At 39.0% G+C, this 24,190-nt stretch overlaps 1 protein-coding gene across 1 annotated transcript; it reads right to left on the bottom strand.

The window, feature by feature from the left end:
- Window positions 1-3,396: 3,396 nt before the first annotated feature.
- MCM10 (minichromosome maintenance 10 replication initiation factor) lies at window positions 3,397-23,658 on the bottom strand (the record flags this gene model as incomplete). The annotated part of the gene is made up of 18 exons (XM_042469635.1): window positions 3,397-4,686; window positions 5,817-5,859; window positions 6,231-6,376; window positions 7,632-7,745; window positions 10,446-10,567; window positions 11,252-11,390; window positions 11,975-12,203; window positions 13,299-13,416; window positions 13,500-13,610; window positions 14,522-14,622; window positions 15,527-15,726; window positions 17,717-17,833; window positions 18,303-18,470; window positions 19,758-19,923; window positions 20,428-20,599; window positions 21,238-21,372; window positions 22,574-22,678; window positions 23,319-23,658. Coding segments are annotated over 18 exons (2,610 nt in total), but the record flags the coding sequence as incomplete, so codon positions are not given.
- Between the last annotated feature and the right edge of the window lie 532 nt (window positions 23,659-24,190).

The following is a 24,190-nucleotide window of genomic DNA, read 5'->3' as shown; positions in this document are numbered from 1 at the left end:
AAAATGACATGTCACTTTTCCCAGGCACACTTCTGAGAGGAAACACACCATTGGGTTCAATGTAGGGAAGGTGGGAAATCCTCATGTAGAAAGTCAGCACATCAGAGAGGATACTAGTCTGACAACCGCTGGCTGTTTTTCCATCTGCAGGGGATTACTTCATACAGTAATACAGGCCAAAATATAAATCCCTGCCTCCAGCCTGAAAAAGGACTATGCCTGAATTAGATTAAAGTGCAGGACCTGAAATCTAACTTCATTTAGTCCTTTTGAGTATGTTGCTGGCAAAATTAGCACTACGTTAATACATATGATCTTCCAGAACAGAAAATGTGTGGAAATCCTTTTCTCAGTATACACAGAGCATGGTCCCTGTCATCCAGCATCCTGTTTTTAGGATATTTAGCAGCAACTAAATATCCTAAAACAGGACTAACTAATAAACGTAGCTGTGTCTTTGAAGATTTCTCTGGGAATTCCCCATACAGTCCTCATTTAAAGAAAAATGAGTGCAGATTTTTTCAGGGTAATGAATTCTGAGGTCATGGCAATCCCTGTGGTTATCTGGCAATTGCAGAGGACACTAATACTTGCCTCAATTTATTTATTTATTTTATTTTTATCCAGCCTTTCTCCCAAGTTGGGACCCATGGCGGCTCACAGCATATATATAAGCCATTGAACTTGCACATCACTCTCTTTGTTGGAAATGCACACTGCCATCCTGCTCTCCTTTGCTCAGGGCTCTTTGCATATCAAGAGCCAAAAGAGTTGCTCACTTCAAAATGGATGAGTTATTCCAAGTAAGTGTACACAGCAACATTTCATTTAGTAATGAAAGAGGCCTTTCATAAAGCCAATTTCTCTGCTGGAACTGATGATGAAAATAATGTGTAGGTCACCGGCCCACTGGTGGTTTTACAATCTTGCCAACTAGCCCTATGACATGAATCAATAACAACAGTGCCAGCCAAGCACACAAAATTAGGTACTATTTACCAATATATAGAAGGGCATGAGGGAAAACATTTCCACGATGCATGCTTCAATTACTACACTCCCACGATTTCCAACTAAAGCCGAATCTAGGTTTTTGTGACTGCAGTTTCCTAAGCTAGCATTCTTTAAAAATTGCAGGTGCTTGGAAACGCTATCAAAACGTAGCACTTTCATCAGTTTAAACAAAAATGTAAAGAGAGTGAGATGAAGCAAGAAGCTGTCAGTTAATGTTGTTAAGTGTTCCAGGCACAAAGGGGAGAACTTAAAAGTTGAGAACAACACTGGGAGAGCATCTAATGAAAACAAAATACTAATCAGACATGCAGTTGCAATGGAAAAGTTAGAATTCATCTTGGCTTTCAATATGGGAGCTTGGCAGTTGGTGCCTAGAAAATAACCCAGCGCATAAGTAAATATTTCTTGCTGAAGAATTCCATTACCAGCTGGCTTGCTGCTTCTTCCAACAAGAATACAACGCAGCCTCTTATAAAGCACATCTTTAACATACTGTATTTAATTTCAGACATGTTTATCTTAATGAGTCTGACTGAAATGCCAGGTCAGAAACGTTCATTGGGTTATCAAAAGCAGGTACGTTATTCTTTCATTCCCTTCCCTGTTCTCTGGCCTGAACTCCACACCTGTACTACTTTGTGGATACTTCTCACGATCACCACTTCTGACTCTCTTAATACTACACACATTTGAAGCAACTTTTCTCAGATGCAGCCATCAGAAGAAAATCACAACCAAGTATCTACAATATGTCATTCCTGAGGGTTATTGGGTGACTTTTAAGCCAGCTTCCCCTGCTCTCAAGGCTGTTTCAAGCAAGCTTTTAATATTTGCTAAGCTAATGTTTTTTAATAGAAACAACAGGCCTCTGCCTGCCAAGAAGAAGAGCCCTCCCCTGACCTCCATCTTGAGGGGAGAGAAGCAGGCAAGAAACAACAGGCCTCTGCCTGCCAAGTTGAAGAGCCCTCCCCCGACCTCCATCTTGAGGGGAGAGAAGCAGAGTTGTTTTTTTTCTTGCTTTGTTGTTATATATGCATATGTATGCTGTAAACCGCTTTGATCATAGGAAAAGCGGTATACAAATAAAACATATTATTATTATTATTATTAATAGTGTTGGCTATTGAATTCCAAAACCCACCAATCAGAAGGCAGCTGAGGACCAGCCAATAGAATGTGGGCTGGGACTTTGAAAAAAATCCCAGGCTGACAGTTGGAATATTGACAGTTGGGAGTCAGTTAGGGGTTGGGATCCTGCGGGATAAGGCTGGAGTGGAGTTTGGGGAGACAGTTATGTTTAGAGAGAGGGAACTATAGAGTCCAAGAGACGACTGGGTTCCGATAATTCCTGAGGGAATAGTTATTGAAGAAACTATTAGGTCTAGAGAGAGACAGTAGTTGTTTTGGAGAGTCTTGAGGAGAGAGGCTCTGTGTAACCAGACTCAAAAGAGCGGTTTGGAGTAACATAATTGTTTGAGAGATATCATAGCCTTGGTGGCTGAGTTAGAAAAAAGAATTGCCTAAAGAGGGACAGGGAAGTCCTGAGGTGGTTTCAAAGAATATCTGGGGAAAGAGAAATAATTATAATAACGAAATAAAGAGTACAAATGTAACAAAGTAACACGCGCCGGAACTACCAACTGTTTAATACCATTTAGTTCAAGTCATATCTGTTTAAACCCTTTGTTCAATAAAGTTCATATTTTATTTTATCTAAAGGCTTGTCAGCCATATATCTGATATCCACACTACTATATTCTATACTACTGAGAACCTGCCACATAAGAAAGTGGGTTCGTTACATAAATTGGGTGGCAGCGGGGTAGGATTAGAAAACCCCATAGGACTGCCATAAGGTGAAGGAGTGTGTGTCGTTACATAAATTGGCGGAATACAACTAAATTTAAAAACAATGTTGCTTGGACAGTGTTGCTGGGTTTTTTGTTTTTGTGTCCTTTTTTCTTTTATATTCACTTGTTGAATTATTTCTTTAACCTTTCATCTCTTTAAGCCTTGCCTAAACCCAGGAACATCCCCCTCCCAGGTTATTTATTTATTTATGCTAAGATGCAATATGTTATTAATTTCCTGGACAGTTGTATTTTAGAATATCAATTATCACCTGGAATCATGGTACAATAATGTACCAGTTATGGTATATAATTAAAACTATGGCTACTGTGATGGCATTCAGGTTGAATAAGGCATCTTGCCTCTTTCACTGCTCCTAAACCACTATTCTTACTCATCACTCCTAGGGCAAGTGGGGAGCAGTGTCTTGGCTTTTTAACATGAGATTTTATCAGTGTTTATTGTAACAATACATGCCCATATGCCCAAGGTCCACAGCACACAAAAGATTCTCATAGCAAGTCTGAAATATTCCAAACAGTAAACAGTTTAATCAGAGTATTGTGGTTGAATATTTACAATTCCCAATGCATTTCCAGAAACTACAGGTGATGTAGAAGACCCTGTTGATTCATTTTGGCATTCTTAGTACATTTGGGCAAAACTAAAGGAAAGAAAATTAGTAGGCAACAGGTAAAATGCACATCGGTGAGAACTTTGCAGCCGTACAACTCAGATTAACAAATCCAAATTGCACCTCAAGGTAAAACAGGACAGTCAGCATAGGACTGTCTCTGAATATATGCATTGCATTAAAGTACAAATTTCAATCCACACAAGTTCACATTGTAATTTTGGGTTTTCCACTGCTTCTTGCTGTGCTTAGTAAGAAACACTACTGTCAGAGAAACCACCAGTTGAAGAAAAGAAATGCAGGGCTTTTTGACTTTTCCTGTAGAAGGCAATACTACGAAATAATACACAGTTCACTATTTGAAATGTAGGCTGTATTGTATAAAATAATAACTAAAGCATCCAGGCATTCCACAAACTCTTGAAAGAAGTTTTAAAACCTAATTTGGGAAAAAGTTTTTAAAATGAAGACTTGCCTTGCTAAAGTACCTCCTTATTAGAATTAAGATTGCAAAAGAGAGTAACTATCCATTCAGGAAGCTGCATTAGTGTGGCCACCACATTACCAAAATGAGGTATAATAGTGACACAATTTGTTCCTAGTTTTGAAAACTTAGATAAAACCTCCTAGCTGAGAAGCACCATATTTCCACATATTATGAAACACTGTTTTCTCAGTTCAGGATAATGCTGAAAAACATTTGAGGTAGTCTCAGGCAATATAGTGACTGATGGCCAAGGACACATTTGCAGAACCTCTCTGAGAATTCTTTGCCTTTAAGCTGCAGTTCTTAGGACCTGACTTCTAATTCCTTGTCAAAATTACCATATGTACACTATGACACAAGTACCTATTCCAAAAATCAAAGGAAGAGTAAATGCGTTAAAAAAAATTAGGATTTTTTCCCTCTGAAACTGTCAGGTCAAATAAAGAAAACTCAAAACAAAGAGAATAGTTCAGTTTTCATGGAGGAGGGAAGCAGAATTTCTGGTGGTTAAGTCTTTTAAGAAACAACCTGTCCTTCATCAGAGTGACTGAACTTTACTAAAAGCAGGAGATAAATTCAAAAGACAAGTGCAAGGGAGAGAAAGAACTTTTCACACTCATTGCATGCTGTTGAGGAATCTGGCTTGTTCTTCTCCTCGTGGTAAAAGAGTTTCTGCACCAATCTTGGGACCCTTCTTCTCCTAGAAATGGGAGATTTATAATGATATTTAGCTCTGATGCATTGGAATAAAGGCCAATTTTAACACCTTATTCAGAATCAAAACAAATGGTGCATCTACACTGTAGAAAATACTTATTAGCCTTTTAGGTGTCACAAGAGGTTTTGTTGTTATTTAAGGAGGCAGCTTACCTTTTAAAGAAAAAATTCACTTACTACAGTATACTATCTGTCTTAGCTTACTGCTTAAACATGCACATACATCTTGTACATTCATACAGTTAGGGGGAAGTCTGCTTTCTGCTCATCACAGGACTAGACTAGATGATATTTTAGAGGGCATTTTTTATAGATGTGCACCTCCAAATGGTGAAAATGATCTGTCATAACATGATTTTCCTTACCTTTGTATCTTTATTATTATTATTAACCTTTATTTATAAAGTGCTGTAAATTTACACAGCGCTGTACATACAATCTTTTAATTAGGCGGTTCCCTGCCCTCAGGCTTACAATCTAAAAAGACACGACACAAAAGGAGAAGGGAGTGGTGGAGGGAAAGGGGATGAGGGCCAGCATTTAATATGCTTTGTTTTGTGACAGGTCTTTAAAAGGTAACAAATGACTTGAGTTGCAGGTCTGAACACTGTGTCATGTATTGCTGAGGAAATCTGATTGTGGGAGGGAAAAGGGGTCAATCACAGGGAACAGACATTCCCCATAACATATAGTTTGCTTGACTGAGAGACCTCTGCTCAACTGACTTTGGAACTGAGTCTGGGAAGACTGGTAACTGGTAAAGTCTGATGTAGGGTTGGAACATTATCCCTGGCCAGCTAGAGCATACATAACAGTCAGATGTTGCTGCACGATAGTAGCTATTTTGGAGGTATTAATGGAATATTTAGGAAGATTAATTTATTATAAAATGTTAAAAGAAAAGGGACAGAGCTTTAGGGTCAAAGTGGGATATAAATGAAATGAACAAATAATGAAACAGCGTCTTTTCGGAATAGTATGAAACTGGTCAACAAATCAGTCCATCTCTCAATATATTTTCTCATTGAATGTTCCACTGTGAAAGCTTTTCTATGCTATAAATAAATGGAGAGAGTTTGATTTTTGGAAGATACCTTTTGGGTTTACTCTTACCTTCAGCATTCCATCACGCTCCCATTTAAAGAGACCACAATTGCTGGAAAAGGAGGACACAAAAATCAGAATAGGTTCAGTTTCTGTTGATAGCAATCCTGGACCCTCCCCCTACTTTTAAAAATGATTTTGAATTTTGAGAAAAACCTACAAGGCTTGTATGAAGTCACTGTTTCCTGACAGCTACACGGTGTTACTTCAAATAGGAAGCACATTCTCAACACCTGTATTTAGTTCTGTCTCTAAGTGAAGTTGAACTGGAAGCAGCATGCTTGCTAGCACTATTCTCGTGCTCAAAATGTGCTCTTTCCGTGATGCTTAGTATAAACTAGTAAATAAAATGTCACAGGGTTCAAGGAATGTGGAAATGTGTTTCAGAAGATGACAACAACCACTACAACCAAGTCCTCCTACCTGCAGTGCTTTTTGGGAAGCTTGTCGAGAGAGATGGCTCTGTTCCCACAGGGGCACTTGAAAAATCGCTTCACACCATCATGCCAGAGATAGTCGTGATTTTGCTCGACACATGAATCCAGGAGTTTGAAATAGGTGTATTTACACTTCAGTGTAAAAAAAGAGAGAGAGAGAATGAGAGAGAGAGAGAGAATGAGAAACACGGTTGGGGAGAAGAAGGAAAGAGAAGGTCAGAAAAGGCTTTGAAGAAATTGGGAGTTTTGTATTTACGAGTCTTGATATAGTTAAAACATGACTTACTGCTAGTCAATAACTAGTTTCCTTTGGGAAACACAACAAAGCAGGTTCCCATAAAGTTATGTTGGAAAGGACAGTTAGGAGGTGCTGTCTGTTTCACAGCTTGGAAAAGTTATTTTTTGAGGTTTTAACGCTGAAACGCTGTAGCCTTGCAGGATTATAAAGCAGGACAATTTTGAGTCATTGTTCAAAGAGGCAACCTTTCCAAGCTCTGCATCTGCCCCCTCTCCCTCTTTATGACTGCTTTTTTGGGTCACATTTGGTGTAATTACTGGCAAAGCACAGAAAATACAATAGATTTCTGCATCATGTATAGGACAGTTGAGGAAAAAATCCATGCATGTATTAAAAAAGCACCACCTATGAGTGGTTAAATACAGGTGGGCACATTGACCACAAGCTCTTTTATACAGCGAGGAATTAAGTGTAGCATGATATATTGAATGATGGACTTGGTCCAGGAAGATCTAGCCACTGGACAGTTGACTAACTTACCTCAAGAAGTAGTTGCAATATTATCTACCTTGTGGGGTTATTGAGATAATAAAATAAAGTTAAAAGTGGATCTGTACAAAGAATTTGAGGCTGTGATAGGACTGAAAGACTAGGCCTTTTGTTGTGGGTTTTTTTTTTTCTGGAGAGAAAGTGGTCTGTGCTAAGATGGATTCAGGTAGAAAATCTGTAATATTCACAAGTATTGCAAGAGTTAAATGTTAAGTAAAAATGGTTTTGGGGTACACATAAACCCAAGGGTTAATATGTTTCAAATGTCAGAGCAATTTTTGAGAATGCAGATTTTCAATGACTTGACACAGCTTTGGCTGCTTTCAAAATCAAGTCATGTCATAATATGACCAAAACAGAACCAGATGCCCAATCTCTGCTTGGAAAGCTGAGTTTTGCTCCAACATGTATTAAGCCCATGACTAAATCATGACTGAAAGCATGGAGTACATGAAGACCTCAGCTTTTGCAGTGTGCCACTGGATATATAGATGTCTTGTTCGTTCTGTGTAAATGCTGGTCCAGAACTAAGTAGTAAAGACAATTCAGGATCAGAGAAATTTGCCACCTGGGCAACAATCAAGCAGCTGTTTTACTCACTGTTTTGCATGTTGCAACACGGCATTTCACTTCTCTGATACTCCTCATCTTTTCTTCCATTTGCTCCTTTTTCACCAAGGGCTCAAAATAACGTTCCTGCAACTCAGCCTCAAACTGATCGAAGAGAGAGATGGAATTTTTATATTGGTGTGCAACCTTTAATCTTGATGATATAGTGCAGCATTTTAAAAGTGGACAGACAGCTGAATACCTTAAAATACCTAGGAGATAATTTTCTCTACCTCGCAAAGGAGAAGACTAGTAGCTAAGACTGTATATTCCATAGAGATTTTTGTCTCCAACTCCTATTGCAATGGTGGCTGGCATCTGTTGGTGAATTATGCTGGTGTAAAGAACTCTTGCAAGAAGCAAAGATGATTAACCAGAGACTGTTTGTACTTTGGACATATCATGAGGTGATGTGACTGAATGGAAAAGATGATAATGGTTGGTAAAGTGGAAGGCAATAAATAGGAAAAGAGGAAGATTGCACTAAAGCTGGATCAATTCAGTTCAGGAAGCCATGGCCCGGAGTTTGGCCAGGACAGCTGATGACCAGAGATTCTGGAGGTTTTTCATTCATAGGGTTGTCGTAGGTTGAAGTTGACTTGACAGCAAATAATAAAACAAAAGTTGGACTTATGCCATTACAACCCCCTTTTTTGTAATGGAGGCTGGAATTCTGTTCTGACCATGTAAGACCAACATCCCTATCCAGTCCACCTCAGAAGTAGGGCAAGCTCCCAACTGAGTCATTTTTGTTTTGTCAGAGAATTGCTGGGGGATGAACAGGAGTGCATCCAGTTATTTTTCCGTAGCTGGACATGCTGCAAGGATGTCATCTGAAGAGACATCCAAAGCACCCTGGAGGTCTGTTCCAATGCTTGTTGCAATGTGTCCAGCTAAAGGAAAACAGCTGAACGTTTCCTTGCTCTCAGACAACACAGAAATGGTTGTATTTGAGGGGCACAGTTATCAGGTGGTTTTTTGGGGAGCAAGAGCAGATGTAGCTATGAAGATGTACATATGCCTCCAAATGCAAGATCTCAAGTCTTATTTGTTTTACTTACACAGCTTTAATGTTAAACACACCAGTCTGATTTCTAAAGTAAGTTTGATGGTAGGATGAAAGCCAATTCTGATATATCTGTGACATTCATGGCAGTACTAGTTATCTAATGTAACCGTGCACATGATTGTTCAAGATAAACCCAAGAGCACAATTCCAGACAAATCCAACTATCTTGCTCATGAGATTGGGGGTAGTGTCTTTTGCTGAAATCAGTCCAATTTCAAAGAGTTTGGAATGTCACTGAGGAGGTACCATCAACTGCCTATCGTAATACCCCACAACCATCACAATGCTGCAGTCTTAATTTTTCAGCACTCTGATTTGCAGTGCCTGATAATTTTTTTGGTTGAAGCGCTGGTAGGATTAAGAGGTAGGACTTGGGGGGGTGTGTGTGACCATGTCAGAAAGAGGGCCTCTAACTATATCTGGCAATGCAGCAGCTAAATTCTTGTGTTTTCTTTCACCATACCATGAGGCAGGTGAATTGAAAATTGTCTGGCTTTTCTTTTAGCAGCTGGACAAGATCCTTTTCTTTTTCCACCTGTGGTCAAGCACTTACAGCACAAGCCATCCCAAGCAGCTATTCCAGCTGTATTGCCAATTTATTCTTGAAGTCATGATGCAGATTAATGGGCTAGAGCAGTGATGGTGACCCTCTTATAGACCGAGTGCCCAAACTGCAACCCAGACCCTACTTATTTATTGCAAAGTGACACATCCCTCTGGCTTTCTAGTAAGAAACTCTGGCAAACTCTGTGCTAGGGCGACAGCATGTGTGCCCACAGAGAGGGCTCTGAATGCCACCTCTGGCACGTATGCCATAGGTTTGCCATCACTGGGCTAGAGATTGGAGCACTGTCCAGAAAGTGGAATTGGTTGAAAAGTGGACCCACCCTCCTTTTTTTTTTTTTAGCTTGCAATTACATTTTGGATACCATGGACTCAGCATGCAGACTGGAGGAGCACTGCCCACAATTTCAGAAGCACCACGAACTAAACACAAAGAAAGGAGGAAGGCCTTAGGTGGCTTGGAACTTCCCCTCCGCTACTTTGCAAACAATCCAAAGCAAGTTTCTGTAGAAAGCAGAACTGACATGAGCCCACTCTTTCCAGAACTGACATAAGCCCACCCTTTCCATAACGCTTGCAAATTATACATACATGTTCCATTAATTCAAAGAAGTGTCCATTCTTTCGGTAGGCAAGCCTTGGGACCACATGCCAGTGAGTGGTCCCAAGCAAGCCTCATAGGCAAGAAAAACTGACACAAGAGCAGATCCCTCCATTTAATTAATGGAAGTTGCCTGTAATTTATAAATGTTGAAAAGCAAGGCGTCAAAAAGCGAGGACTTCCTGTACTGTCCAAATTGCTTGATAATAAGAACTCATCTTCCCAGCCACTTCAAGTAATGGGGGTGCCCCTATATTATTTATTTACTTATTTACTAATACTACTACTACCCCCCACCACCACCCCCTGCCTTTTCCCCAATACAGGACTCAAGGCAGCTTTCAAAGGTTAAAAATAGACACAGCTTTAAAATTCATATCATACAAAAATTTAAAATATATTTAAACTAAAATCAAAATTAAAAGCAGTTAAATGTGAGATGGCTGAAAAAGAAAAAAACCAAATAAACAGTAAACAGCATATTCTGAGAGACCCCTTTCCCTCGAACAATCAGCCATCAAAAGCCTGCCACAAGGAAAAAGCCTGTATTTGAGAATATGTAGAAGCTTACCTCCTTAAGCACACCTGTGTGTTTTGATCTTGCATTCAGGATCTCTTGAAATTCATCCGACTCTAAATATGCAAGCTGTTGGCGCTGTTTCTTTTCTGCAGGTTCTGCACTAGCATCATTGTCTTCAAGACCAGAGAGAAAAAGAGATAGGATTAACCATTCGTTGAAAATGATCATTTATTTCAACAGACGATTCCTGTTTAGCTGTATTAGTATCATGCCATTCCACCTGAGATCTTCCACTTTCTTCCAGTATTTTGGTTTATACAATTTGCAACATGAAGACTCTTCCAGATGAAAAGTTAAGAGATTTCAATTTGTGTACGATTCTCTGGGATAATGTGGCTGGACACTTCTGTAGATGAGGGCCTAGATGACCTTTGGCTGAATCAAACAAGACAATTCTTAAGGCAGTTCAACAGGCTACAATGAGACTATAACACAGGTTGGCAAGGCATACTCTATTTATCTCTGGATTAAATTGCTTTCCTGTTAAAAATTATAAAATTTTGTACATAAAAAATTACTCTCTGAAAGGTGATCATTGCTTATATTTGAGTCTTAATTGTTGAACACTTTTGCCTAAGAAACAGAGTTGTGAGTTACTGCTAACATACGTTTCTGCCAAGAAATTTTGAACATGTGCATCTCAGAATGTGCACAAATTTGTGCATGTGTTTGAAGAAGATAGCTGTTAATAGTCTTTGAGACCAATCTGTGGTACCATTGAACAAATGCAATTCACTTGGATGAGAACCTGTAATGTCAGAGTGTACAAAAATAAAAATATTCCATACTTTCCTTACCTTCTGGAACCAGTGTATTTTTCTCAACTCTCTCAGAAATATTTAGATTATCAAGATCAGATCGTTTTCGCTTGATGCTGTTTGGGTCCACTTTAGAAAGGATATGGCCTTTTGCCCGCAGTTTATTTATAGCAGCCATCTTTAAAAAAGAAGGAAGGAAAGAAGGAAGGAAGGAAGGAAGGAAGACATCAGATATATAGCTTGGGCCTCTGAATAAGGCTAGTATGAAAGGCCAGCAAGGGTCATTGAAGCTGAAGATTAAACCCCTTTGTTCCTCTCTGTTCTGCTAGGCAAAGTTTGTAGTTGCCATACAAATAAATGAGATTGTACGATTTAAAAATAAAATTTTACAACTGCACAATTTTAAAACTATATAATTTGGAGAATATGATTTTATTTTTATTGTTCATATTATTATTGTCCAGTTACTTAATTAAAAACCTCCTTGACAAGTGTCCTGAACTGAATCTGTACAGTAAAAAAAAACCACACACAGTGGAATAGATCAACTTAAAGATGACATCCTATTAACTTATTTTTGAAGAATCTGCTATCATTCTTCATACCATGTTAAGAGAAGGTAGCTCCCCACATTCCACAAACCATCACAACTCAAGGTTCGGTCCTCAGCCACACTGATAGCAATAGAACTTAAATGAATTATGTCAGTCATATCCAGGTAGCAGTATTAAGTGTATTTGGGGGGGGGGGGGAGCTACTTACCTTTTTAGCTTCTGCCAAGGCATTCAGTTTGGGTACTGGAGGAGGCAAGTCATCAAAGAAGAGGACATCATCTCCTTCAGAGACACCTGTACCAAGTCTAGGAGTTTGGGGACTTGCCAGTTTTGCAGCTTTAGGAAACTCAGCCCCTGGAGCTGGAGACCGCACTATAGATGGTCTCAAGGAAGATGGTATTACTGCTGTGTTTTCCCTACTTGTATTCTGAAGAAATCTTAAATAGAAAGATAAAAAAGCATGATTACCTTGTAGGGGAGATGAGTATGTGGGTTTAAAATCTAAAAATTACTGGATCTCCCAACAAAAGGGAAAATTCTATCATGACATTTTTTATTAAATTAATTTGATTTGGTCTAGCAATGGGAAAAAGATAAATAAATTAAATATACATGCTCAGTTGGATGTCATAGTGGAGACAGCAAAAACCCTCTTAGGAGTTTTTTTGTATCACCATAAATATAACTTTATATAATCTCCAGTGTGGGTTAGTTAAGATTCTTGTTTGAAACCCTTGAGAATCAGTGCCAGTCAGGAAAGACAATGTTGATCTAGATGGATTTGTATTATGACTCTATTTTTGGTCATTTCATTGGCTTTATTTATTTATATCAATCTTTGCTTTGCACGTCAACAACAACAGCTTCAGTTATCTCAGAAGCAAATTGAAAGCCTGTGTAGTTCTTGGAGGACCAGTGTTATATGGTCTCTAAAATGCACACTTGATATCAGTCTGGCTGCTGTATTTTGCAATAGCTGCAGCTTCTGAACACTTTTCAGTGGCTGCCCCATATGGAGTGCATTACAGTAGTCTAAACAAGAGGGAACTAAAGCATGAACCACTGTGGTCAGATCTGCTTTCCACAAGAAAGGGTGCAGTTGGTGCACCAGTCAAAACTGGGCAAAGGTACTCCTGGCCACCACAGGAACCTGGCTTTCCAGGAGTAGTGCTGGGTCCAAGAGCACTCCCAAGCTACAAATCTGATCTTTCACAAGGAGAGCAACTCTATCCAGTACAGACTGTGATTTCAATCCCAAGCTACTTTTTCTATTGACCAGCATCACTACTGTCTTAGCTGGATTAAGCCGGTGTATTAACCCACATCCAGTCCTTTACCACAACCTGACAATGATTCAGTATTAGTACACTTGTACATAATACACAAATATCAATGTTCCCTTATATGATTTCTTCCTAACTGCTGGATATTGTGGGTTTCGCAATAGTTAAAAGTATAACAATAGAAGATGTTCCAAAAAATAAATAAATCCTCATGGATCAGCCTGTCACAAAACCATATATTGGTGCTACCTCCTTTGTAGCTCTTCAGATTTCCTTTTCCTTGCTTCCAGCATTTGCTGCTTTTGTTGCTTAAGCAAGGCTGAAGCAGAGATAGACTGGAAAGCTGCACTTTGCTTACCACTGGATCCTGGGGACAGAAAAATAAAGTTGTGGACAAGGCAGTTTTACTCAGTAAACATTGAATGTATCATATTTTCCCTTCAAACATACCTGGTATACTGGCATTAGCCAAGTGTTTGTTTAGATTTCGTGCTCCAAAGGAGGGCACTGACAACAGTTCTTTGAACTCCTCTGAACAAGACAAAGGGTCCTTTGCCAAACCTAAAACATAAGAGATAATGTAACAGTCTGAGGCCTTCATTACTAGCCTTCAGGGCTGTAAAGTCAATTTTATAAGTGAGCTGCTAACACTGAACTGTTTCAAGCCCTGCAAAGTTGCAGAAGATGAGGCAGTTAATTTAGCACAGTCATATATAGTGATTGCACAAAGAAGGCCAAAGCTAGAATGCTATCAATATGTAGACGACTATAGTCTAACTATAATCTGCAAAACAGGACCTTACCTATGGCACATACAATCATTCTGACTTAGCCCATTCTGGAAATATAGTCTTCCTCCTCTCCTCTCTCCAATACTTGCTTCATCTCCCCTTGCCTGTATTAAGCATGGTTTCTTATTATTCTCTGCACTAAGATTAACGCTGACAATAATGTCATAATCCGCGATATGAAGTGGGTTTGAAAACAATGGCTAAGAGAGAATAAGATTAGTATTAACTGTGCTTGCATCACTGCTCAGGTAACAAAATTGCCAGAAGGAAAACGAGGAAGGACAGTGGCTCCTAATTTGCAAATCACAATTTGGACGGAGCTAGTGTAGTATTCACTCTAGGCACTAGATACTGCAAAATGCAGGTTTTGAGAATTTACACAATTATGTTGGTGAAAGATGGCTTGCTATTTCATCATAAAGGTTCAGGTTTGCAGTGTGAGGTTGTTCACAGATCCAGCTTTGTCACTAGAAGCTCAAGTGGCTTACATTTTGTGGAGACCCTTTCACTAGCTGAAAAACTTCCTGGATAGGGTCAGTCTTACATGGACCTAATTCACATCCAGGTTCCCACCATCCTTTAAATGACCCAGAAATACCTACTGCTGGGTTAAGAAAAGAGTTGTGAATGACACTGGCACTTAAGAACAACGGAAGATTGAAGAAAGCAGAAAAGAATTACCCAGTCTTTGCTTTGTTTCATGAAGAACTGCATCAACTCCTTTCACAACCAAACTGGACAGAGTGGTTTGGATTTTCCTCTTAGGAGTGGCAGCTGCTGCACTAAAGAAGGAATACAGAATGACATTTAGTGGTTTAAACAGGCAGGCAGGCTCAATTCAATATTATTTTCTAAATGTTATAATTAATTTTCATTCTACAGAGGAAACCTAGACTATATAGGCAACAGAGACCTATTTTACCATGTGTCATTTTTCTAGCATCGTGACCCCCTGTTGTATCCAATGGGTACAATTGTTTCTTTCCCAAAAACTTGCCAGGGACCGATCAGTCCTGGTCCAGGGACCACCACTTTGAGTAGCACTGCATTAAGTAATCCTTAGTATGAATTCTAGCCAAAATTTGGAAAATTTACTTTTTGGATTACAGCCATGCTGGCTGGGGAAATCTGGAATTTATAGTCCAAAAGATAACATTACCAAGCTCTGATCACACTATCCAAAGCTTGTTTAATGCCCATCCAAATCAGTTTTCATCACAAACTGGAACAAAGCCTATGCCTGCAGTTGCTCCCAATACCTCATTTGCCTCTCTCATCTACCTGCACTTGCCTCTGCCACTGCCAAACGTTAATCCTGGTGAATTTGAGAGCAGGATGTTGGTGGTGACTGATTTTTCTGTTTCTGCCGACTCAAGATGTACTGGATTACTGCTAACATGATGGTCTTATAGGCAAAGACATGGATGGGGGATGCCAGAGTAGAAAGGCCTATTCCACAGCTTTGTCTCATCCAAAAATGCAATATTTACTCCATAACAGATGATAGTGGCAGTTATTGTGGATGTAAAACATCCATAGTATAGGAACAAATGTCAGCAAAAGAGATTTTAAAAGGCTTTTAAACAAATCAAATAAAGTTATGTTCAATAATCTCTATGCAATATGTCAAAAATCTTCAAGAAGATAACACCTATGAAAAGGCATGAGAGGTATCAGGTCTCTTACACAGAAGCTGCATAAGCGGCTGAGGAAACTCCTCCATAGTAAAATCCCTCCTGACAAAGCCTTTCCTTTAAGCCAAGGTTCTTCTTCATTCCCCGTTTTGGAGCCCGGTTACTCGAGAAAGTTGACTGAAGGTCTGATCGCTTTGAACTGAGCCTTCGGTACTGGGATTGTACATGATACTGGCAATACTCACATTCATTCTGAAGGAAAAGGGAAAGACAGATCAGAATCAAGACACAAAATCCTATTAATCAAAGTCTACTTTGAAATGTGAATAATGAGATCAATTCATAGACAATGTAGGAGCTGTTCAGAAACTGTAAGGTTGCCAGGAAGATTCATCCCCAGGAATACAAAGAGCCTGTCCCTTACGGCTAAGAATTAAAGCCTTAGAACAGGGGTTTCAGCTTTGGAGCCAGGGCTTGACTCAAGTGTGGACCCTTTAATCCTCCAGATGTTTTGGACAACTCCAAAAAGTATTGGTCACAGCTTCAGAAGGGCCAAAGGTTCTGCTTTACTTTTTGTGGATTGATAAAAAGTGCTGTGTCTTACAACCAAGAAGAAACAAAAATTGGAAAGCACCCAACAGAATCTACAGAATAAAAGAGATGCATCTCTAAGTGCTCAAGAGATGATTGTTTTATTTTAGAAATAGCATAACGTGTTTTGACCTATATATATTTCTATGGCCGTCTTTAGGTGCTGCATTAAAAAAAACCCCTAAATATAAATATGAATTTAAAATTTAAAAGAACAATACATAGTAAGAAATGCATAATACATGGCAGCAGATATCATTCTAATCTTTGTACTCTCCTTAAAACCTGTACATACTGATATGAAATCTAACTACAGAAATTTCTGAAACACTTGAAGTTCAAGGTTTTTTATATTAGCAGACAATTAATGGGGGGAGTGGGAATGAGATAGCCTTTAAGGATGTATGATGCAACAGTGCTGGAAAAAGTTTTGAGTGACTTGCAAGAGTGAGAGATCAAGCTCATAATTTGGTCCTCTAGGAACTAAAGATTTTAATTTAAAAATCCACTCTGCTTCTTTCTTTAATAGAATCTTCTGATCAGTATTATTTACTTTTTAATAGCCCAAAATATGAGGTCTCTTGCAGGATGATGGCATTCCAAGAAATGACTTACTAAGGTAGCACCTGTTTTATTATTTCTTGTATTTGAAAGGTGTTCTATACATTTCCTGAGAACACCTGGGAGTATGGGTAGGTCAATGCGTTACTGAAAATCAGTCACTTTCTCTCAGCAACAGTCCCTGTGCAGCAAACTACTCTTGTTGAAAATAATTCCAGTTTGGAGGGATTCAAAATCAGACTTTAACAAGTCATGAAGCACAAGGCCTCTGCATGTTTTGCTTTCTCTCGCAGACAGCTCAATCTGATTCATCAATTTGAGACTGACAACTGAAATGAATCTGATGAACCTCATTTTGTCTTTGGCTGTATTAAAGTTTCCTGGCAGATAAAGCAAAGTGTGCATCATGCCATGGGGAGAAGAGTTACTATACACTAGTTAACAGTTATTTAGGTTCTGCATCCACAGATGGCTTGAAAATATTCCAAAAGAGCCAAATTCCAAAAAGCAAACCTTGATTTTGCCATTTTATATAATGGACACCATTTTACTATTTTATTTTAATACTATGCCATTGTAAAAATGGGATTTGAGCACCCATGGATTTTGGTATCCAAGGGGGATCCTGGAACTAAACCTCAATGAATATTTAAGGCCTTATGTATTAGATTTTTTCCTTCTCATGGTGTTCTTCAGTGCAACCATGTGTTATTGTGTTTATATGTGCAAGAGAGAGAGAGAGAGAGAGAGGGAGGGAGGGAGGGTGGGAGGGAGGGAAAAGAAAAGCCATTTAGGAGCAACAGTAGTACTGCTGAAGGTACTTCCACAGCCACATTTGGAAGCACAGTATATCAAGTAGGAGTTTTAGGTGTTCTCATCACATACAGTAATTTGTCAGTCAAAATATGATGGATGTGACTTTTGGCCATGTGATGAATAAGAAATCTGATTCTTCAGCCTTTCTGAATACGACATCTGGGTTGTAAGTCACAACCAAAACCATTCTGAAACTTAAATTACTTACAGGTAACAACCAAATGAGTGCTCACTGGGCATACAATCAACATAAAACTGAGTGAGATAAACATACCAGGTTAACCAGCTGTGTACAGGGCTCTCCATTTTTCTTCCTGGACTTGCAGGTTCCCAAGTCCATGGCCTCACCCAAAAGCAAGATTTTCTGGGGATGATCAACCGACACACAAACCTACCATTAAAAAGCAGAACGAGAGCTCAGGGGATTTATCTCAATGTCATTATCTTTCCCTGGAGGCACTAATCAAGTGTTCTAATAAATCAACAAACATGTTGATTCTGCACTACATATAATTTTTTCTTGTCCAGTACACATTCTGTACTACATATTAAGGATTTCCTTTCTGGTCATCAAAACTGAATTTATAATCAGCAAAGACAACCTAATAATCTTATCTTTTTTCAGTTTTTCATTCAGCTTTTTCACAGGGTATATACTACCTCACTTTTAAGATTTCTAAGTAAAGAAAAGCATCTATGAATTACAGAAGCTACTGCAGCTAAGAAGTGTTTGTCTAAGAACCAAAAAGGCAAAAATATGATTTTCTCCACCAAAAAATACATTATGCAAACTGCTTGAAAATATTTTCTTATGCAGCAATTAAGGGTCTTTCCTGCAAATCCCCTGAAGTCATATCTACCTCATCTGATCCTTCTTTTGGTTTCATGAGATTAGCATTGAGCAGGCCTATAACCATGCCTTGGTCTGTCTTCCAGTGATCCTTATGAACATCCCCAAACAGAAACAATGAGACACATCTACTGAAGTCACGTAAGTCGTTCAACCGCCAAATGCTGAACGTTTTGCCCTAGAAGTGATATAGAACAATAGAGCCAATAAAAACACAGACATTTGATCATCTATATAAATAAAAATGTAAATGTTCATTTGTTCAAAATCTTGAATCTCTGAACGTTCTTCACCGATTGCTTTGAAATTTTGACACAACGTTCTATTCGAATACACACATGTTTTTATATACCTACTATGTTTTTGTAAACCTACTATTATATCGATGTGACAGGTAAAAATTGTTGGACATAACAGCAACACATGCTATACTAAATATTTTACAATTCCATTTCAATGTTTCCGATATAAGTCACTGTGAGCCGCCAGTCGCTGTCCTCTGGAGTTTGCTGGCCCCTGAGTGTCCCTTTGGGACCCTCAGAAACCGGCAAATGGGCCTTGGAGGATGGGAGCCAGTGGCAAGATCTAGACATGGAGTGCTTCTCACACGGACAATTATATGTTGCGTGTTCTAGAGTTGGCAAACCAGACAATCTCTGTATCTACACAGACAACGGAACAACAAAAAATATTGTATACCCACAAGCATTGTGAAATTTAGTATTTCAGAAACGTGCGCTTTCTCTTTTCTTTCTTTTCCATTTAACCAAACTGAGCCACAGCAACGTGTGGCCGGGTACAACTAGTCCTTAAAATAATGAACATTGCCAAGAGTATAATACTATATACATGATGATATCTATCTGGAAGGATAACAGTGCAGTCATAGGTGTATTTAGTTGTATCACTACGTTCAGTGATGCTTACTTGCCAGTGAGTGTGTTTAGGGTTTCATTAGAGCCATACAAAGCTACTACAGCAAATGTTGTAATATGCCTACTACTTCAGTTTCTTTTCAGAAAAGAACATTAAGAAATTCATATGGTCAAATGTTCACACACACACAGACACACATATATGCCGAGACATTTTAAAAAATTGGCACTTACTTTTAGATCTCACAGAGATTTCAGGAGATCAGAAAAAGATCCCAAATGTCTGTTGTCTAAAAGCAGCACATAAAATCCCCTTCCAACCTAAATTAGGATGCAGAAAAATAATACTTGGAGGGGCAGCTGGCTCTAGAGTGGCTTTTTGTGTAAAAGTGCTTGTGGTTTTGGTTATGATGCTGATCAAAATACCTGAGCTGAGCAATGTATAGAAAAGCAATGCCACAGGCAAAACAGGATCCAAGAATTAATAGAGTAGGGTTATATTTAGAAACAAGAATTTGGAGATAGTCAATAAGGTATGCAGAAACATATTTTCACCGGTAAAAGACAAAGAAAATCATGAAACTATTTACGTTATTGGAGCTCTGAGGAGTGACCTTCTTTATTATAACTCCAAATGTAACCCAATCTGTTTCCTCAAGATTCATTGAAGTGAGTTTGTCTTGTAATTGAGAAAGTCTAATAAACTTCCGGCCTGACATTTTTCTTTCCATCTCAACTGAGGATACACGGGGTTTTCTAAATTGAAAACAAAGAGAAGACTGTTAGAAAGACAAAATGATGGAAACTTTCTGCCACAACTTTGTGGTGGAAGCCAGCTTCACAACCTTCACTTAGGGCAACAAGTCACGGTGAACTAGGCAAATGGTAATGATTTCTATACGACAGAGAATATGACTGAGGAGTTTTAGTACAAAAAGCTTATAATTGATACTGGATACAGAATTCAGCTTCTTAAGAATTTTTGCTCTGACTTTTTAAAGAAAGGGAAAAAAGCACCTTTTATCCCTTAAGACTGCACCCTGGTGAAAAAGTCAAGGCCCTTTCCCATGAATATTATATCTGGAGTAAAATTATACACTCAGTATTGCATCATTTGTGCAGATTGCTGAAATTAACCTTTCTTGGTGCAGAAGTTTTGCTCCCCTCCCAGAATGATGCATGGCAATAATGATGATGCTCTTAGGCCATAAACTATACCCAAACAGCAAATTCAGCAAATTTTCCAGACACCTGGCTGACCTTAACCTCAGCCCTGAGTAGATTTCCAAGGAGACTTCGTGATTATTTACACTGGAACTCTTTGGCACTGGAGATTTCTGACTGACACCCACGCTGGGTCTGTTTCCAGTGACAGACTTAAGAGGTTGAGGCAGCAAATTGGGACCTGGCTTTGAAACATGGCTTTTATTCCCTAAGAAGAACCAAAAAAAGAACAGAGTCACATTGTGTGAAAACACAGTAGCCAAAATATACAGACTGAGAGTTCACTGATGGTTGCTAATGCAGACAATTTCTAACAGTGGACTTTTAAGGCTGCAATTCATCACACATCACACTTGCAGAATTTCTTTTAGAAATTAACAGCTATGGTAGCCAAACCTATTATCGCAGAAGAAAGCCAAGCAACTAATTTAGCACCAAATAGTGTTTTTTTAAAACTTTTTCCTGAAAGCTAGCCACTGTTAGCAACAGTGGGCAAGTTCCCATGTTCAAAACATTTTAAACTCTGAATGCATAATTATGCAAAATTGCATTAGCCAGATTTACATTTGATATTCTTGTTGCAGAAATCATAAGACATTATGCTTATTTTCTTAAGAAAGATTATCTCATGTACATTTCCTTTAGAAGTGCATAAAGTTAAAGATAGTCCTTTGACATGAATGTCTAGTTGTAAGTGACTATAGGGGACGGTGCTCATCTCCGTTCCTAAGCCAAAGAGCCAGCATTGTCTGAGGACTGCTCTGGCAGCCATGTGGCCAGCATGACCATCGAACGCTTTCAGAAGTGCACAGTACCCTTGAAATAGAGGGAAACTATCTACTATACCAGAAAGGGAAGCTGGGTTGTGACACTGAATTTTGGAGCGTGGGAAAGAAGAATTGTTGAGCTGGGTTGAAAAGCATGGTGACTCTTGAAGTTTTGGAGGCTTCTTTTCCTTTATGAAGGCAGCAGGTGATTTATCTGATCAACAAATGAAAGAATATATAAAAGAATATGCAATCCTTACATATTAAATAATCCGTTACTCAGTGAAATTCTATACATATTAGAAAACTGAGATGCAAGTGCTGATATACATTCCTAGAAATGCTATAGTACAGTGCTTCTCCAAGTAGTAAAGAAGCAACTGAAGCCAATGGGCACATGTAAGGTATCTATCTCTGGTATACAGCACACCTGTGTTATATGCAGGCACGCTTTACATGGACTTGAGCGTATGTGCTCTAGCCATGGAGAGCACACGGGGTGTAAGGGGTGGCAGTCCCGTTCAAATGAATGGGGCGCATGCTGATGGCGCCCAGTGCGCTCCCACACCGCCACACACATGAGCATACGCAGAATTAGCCTTACGTGGGGGTGTTTCCGGAACGGATCCCCCGCGTAAGGCAAGGGTCCACTGTATTAGAAAAAAATACTGCTTGCTCTTACATCAGATAGCCTGAGAAGCACTGCTCTAGCACTCAGACCAGACAAGATACAAGTATGTGATGGGGCAATAAGATGTTCACACTATCATTCCATCCTATATGTGGTATGTCTTACATATTTTGGAAATATACTAAAAGTAATATTTAATATTCCGTATTTTCATTGTCAGATGACAAGCTACTCCATTCTGAATCTTTTAAAATAATACGTATTATACCAAGTTTTTGCTTTTTACAAGAAATAACTCATCCATTTGGAAGTATATCATATGGCTCCCATCTTGAGGGGGGGGGAGGAAACACTATAACATTTCTAATAATCTGGATTACCACTATACCATATAAACACATTATAGGTGATGTGCAAGTAATCATTTTTAATATGCCCAAGAATACATCAGCAAACCTAAAGCATCTCTATAGTAAATAAAATTGACCATAAAACAAAATCCAAAATCAATATTGTGGTCACAAAATCAGTATTGTGTGATATATTTTGCCTAATAATTGGTTGACCTAAAAAACAGTGTTGCCACAATATGGACTTGAATTCTATAAGTAATGAATTCTGCAACTTCCTTAATTAGGCTTTCAGAGTAGCCATCAAACAGAAGAATGTGTGACAATCAAATGTTTCCCCCCTTTATCATTTTTAATATCAGTTTGGTGTTATAACCTATGTATAAATATGAAATTGGATGTTCAACACATAGCAAGGCAAAGTGCCTACTTACCGGAGGTTTTCTTGCTAGGGCCAGCACTAACTGGCTGTGCTATTGCTGTCATTTCTAATTGTTTCTGTAGTTTTTTCATTTGTTCTTGCAATTTTCTCAACTCATCTAGGAAAGAAAAAGAATAAATTTTACATTAAAAACCCAAAATTCTATTAAGCACAAGAGTAAATAAATGTTGTCAGTGAACACAGACAAAAATAAAGAGGAAGACATCAAGAAACCTCAAATCCTGGGTTTGCTGTAATGCTTTCAACAATTCCAAATATCTCCCTTAATACAACTTGCTCCAATAATATCACACCATACTGTTTTCACAGATTCAGATCAGCACTTCTAACCTGAAGAAAGCAAAATGCTTAAAGCAGGAGTAAGCAACCTTTTTCTTGTCAGAGACATCATTCCTACATCAGGTTCACATGTTGGTGTGACCAAAGCCCAAAATTGTCAATTCTTCTGTTTCTGCCACTCACTTCCTTCTGTCTTTCTGTCATCCCTTTCTCTCTTTCCTTTATCTTTCCTATTCAACAGGCTGCCAAGGAAGTTAAAGAACCTTCTTACCAGAGGTCTAGAGAGATCATTTCCAAAGGGCTTTTGCAATTAGGCTGGAAGATGCACAGAGCTCTTGGGCCACAAGTTACTTAAAGTGCCATTACGTTGAATTGCTAGATACGCTTATGATAAAAACCTCATATCTGAACAGCAGGTCACTTTAAGCCATCACAAATATAACAACATTTTAAGAAACCTTGCAGGGCCTGATTGGTGGTCTCCTTTGCTGGATCAACAGCTACGGAAAGAGATGTTCCCCGTATAGTGTCCTTCTCCTGCTCCTCTTCTGAGAGATCTCCTACATCTCCAAACAATTCAGCTACATCTTCCTTAGAGCCAGTGGATTCTCCTTCGACATCCTCCACCTCCTCAGTGTAGGATTCCTCATCTTCTTCATCAAACAGCTTGTCATAGTCATCTGGCTCACTAGCTGCACCCATGTTATTGATGCCACTCTCTTCAGAAATGTGCTCTGCAGCTGCCCCATTTTCTTCCAAGAGGGAGGCTAACAGGTCTAAGTTATCATTATCTGGAAATAATTAAAACAAACAGGTCAACTTCCCAGCAAACCCAAGCACAATGTATCTAAATACAAGCTTACTATGAAACCGACAAAGCTTAGTTTAGTTGCAGTGTTCAAACCAGTTCAGAATGCCATTTGCTCTGAAAACAAATTATTAAGTGAAATACCATATTAACCCATGGAGTGAAGGCTTTCTCCTAAACCAGTGATGGTGAACCTTTTAGAGGCCAAGTGCCCAACCTGCAAACCAAAACCCACTTATTTATTTATTGCAAAGTGCCATGTCCCTCTGGCCTTCTAGTAACAAACTCTGGCAAACTCTGTGTTGGGGCGATGGCACATGTACCCACAGAGAGGGCTCTGAGTGCCACCTCTGGCACATGTGCCATAGGTTCGCCATCACTGTCCTAAACTCTTTTTCAGCACAATACAGTGGGTCCTTGGTATCCGCTGGGGCGCTCAACTCTCACTAAGTACAATGGATAGTAAAATGGTGTTCGTGTGCCCTGCTTCAAAGAACTTCAGGGACACATGCTAAATTGAAA

Source organism: Sceloporus undulatus, chromosome 5 (genome assembly GCF_019175285.1).
Source record: "Sceloporus undulatus isolate JIND9_A2432 ecotype Alabama chromosome 5, SceUnd_v1.1, whole genome shotgun sequence".
Classification (NCBI taxonomy): domain Eukaryota; kingdom Metazoa; phylum Chordata; class Lepidosauria; order Squamata; family Phrynosomatidae; genus Sceloporus; species Sceloporus undulatus.
Note: the sequence above shows the minus strand (reverse complement) of the source record. Positions and strands in the feature narration are given on the sequence as shown.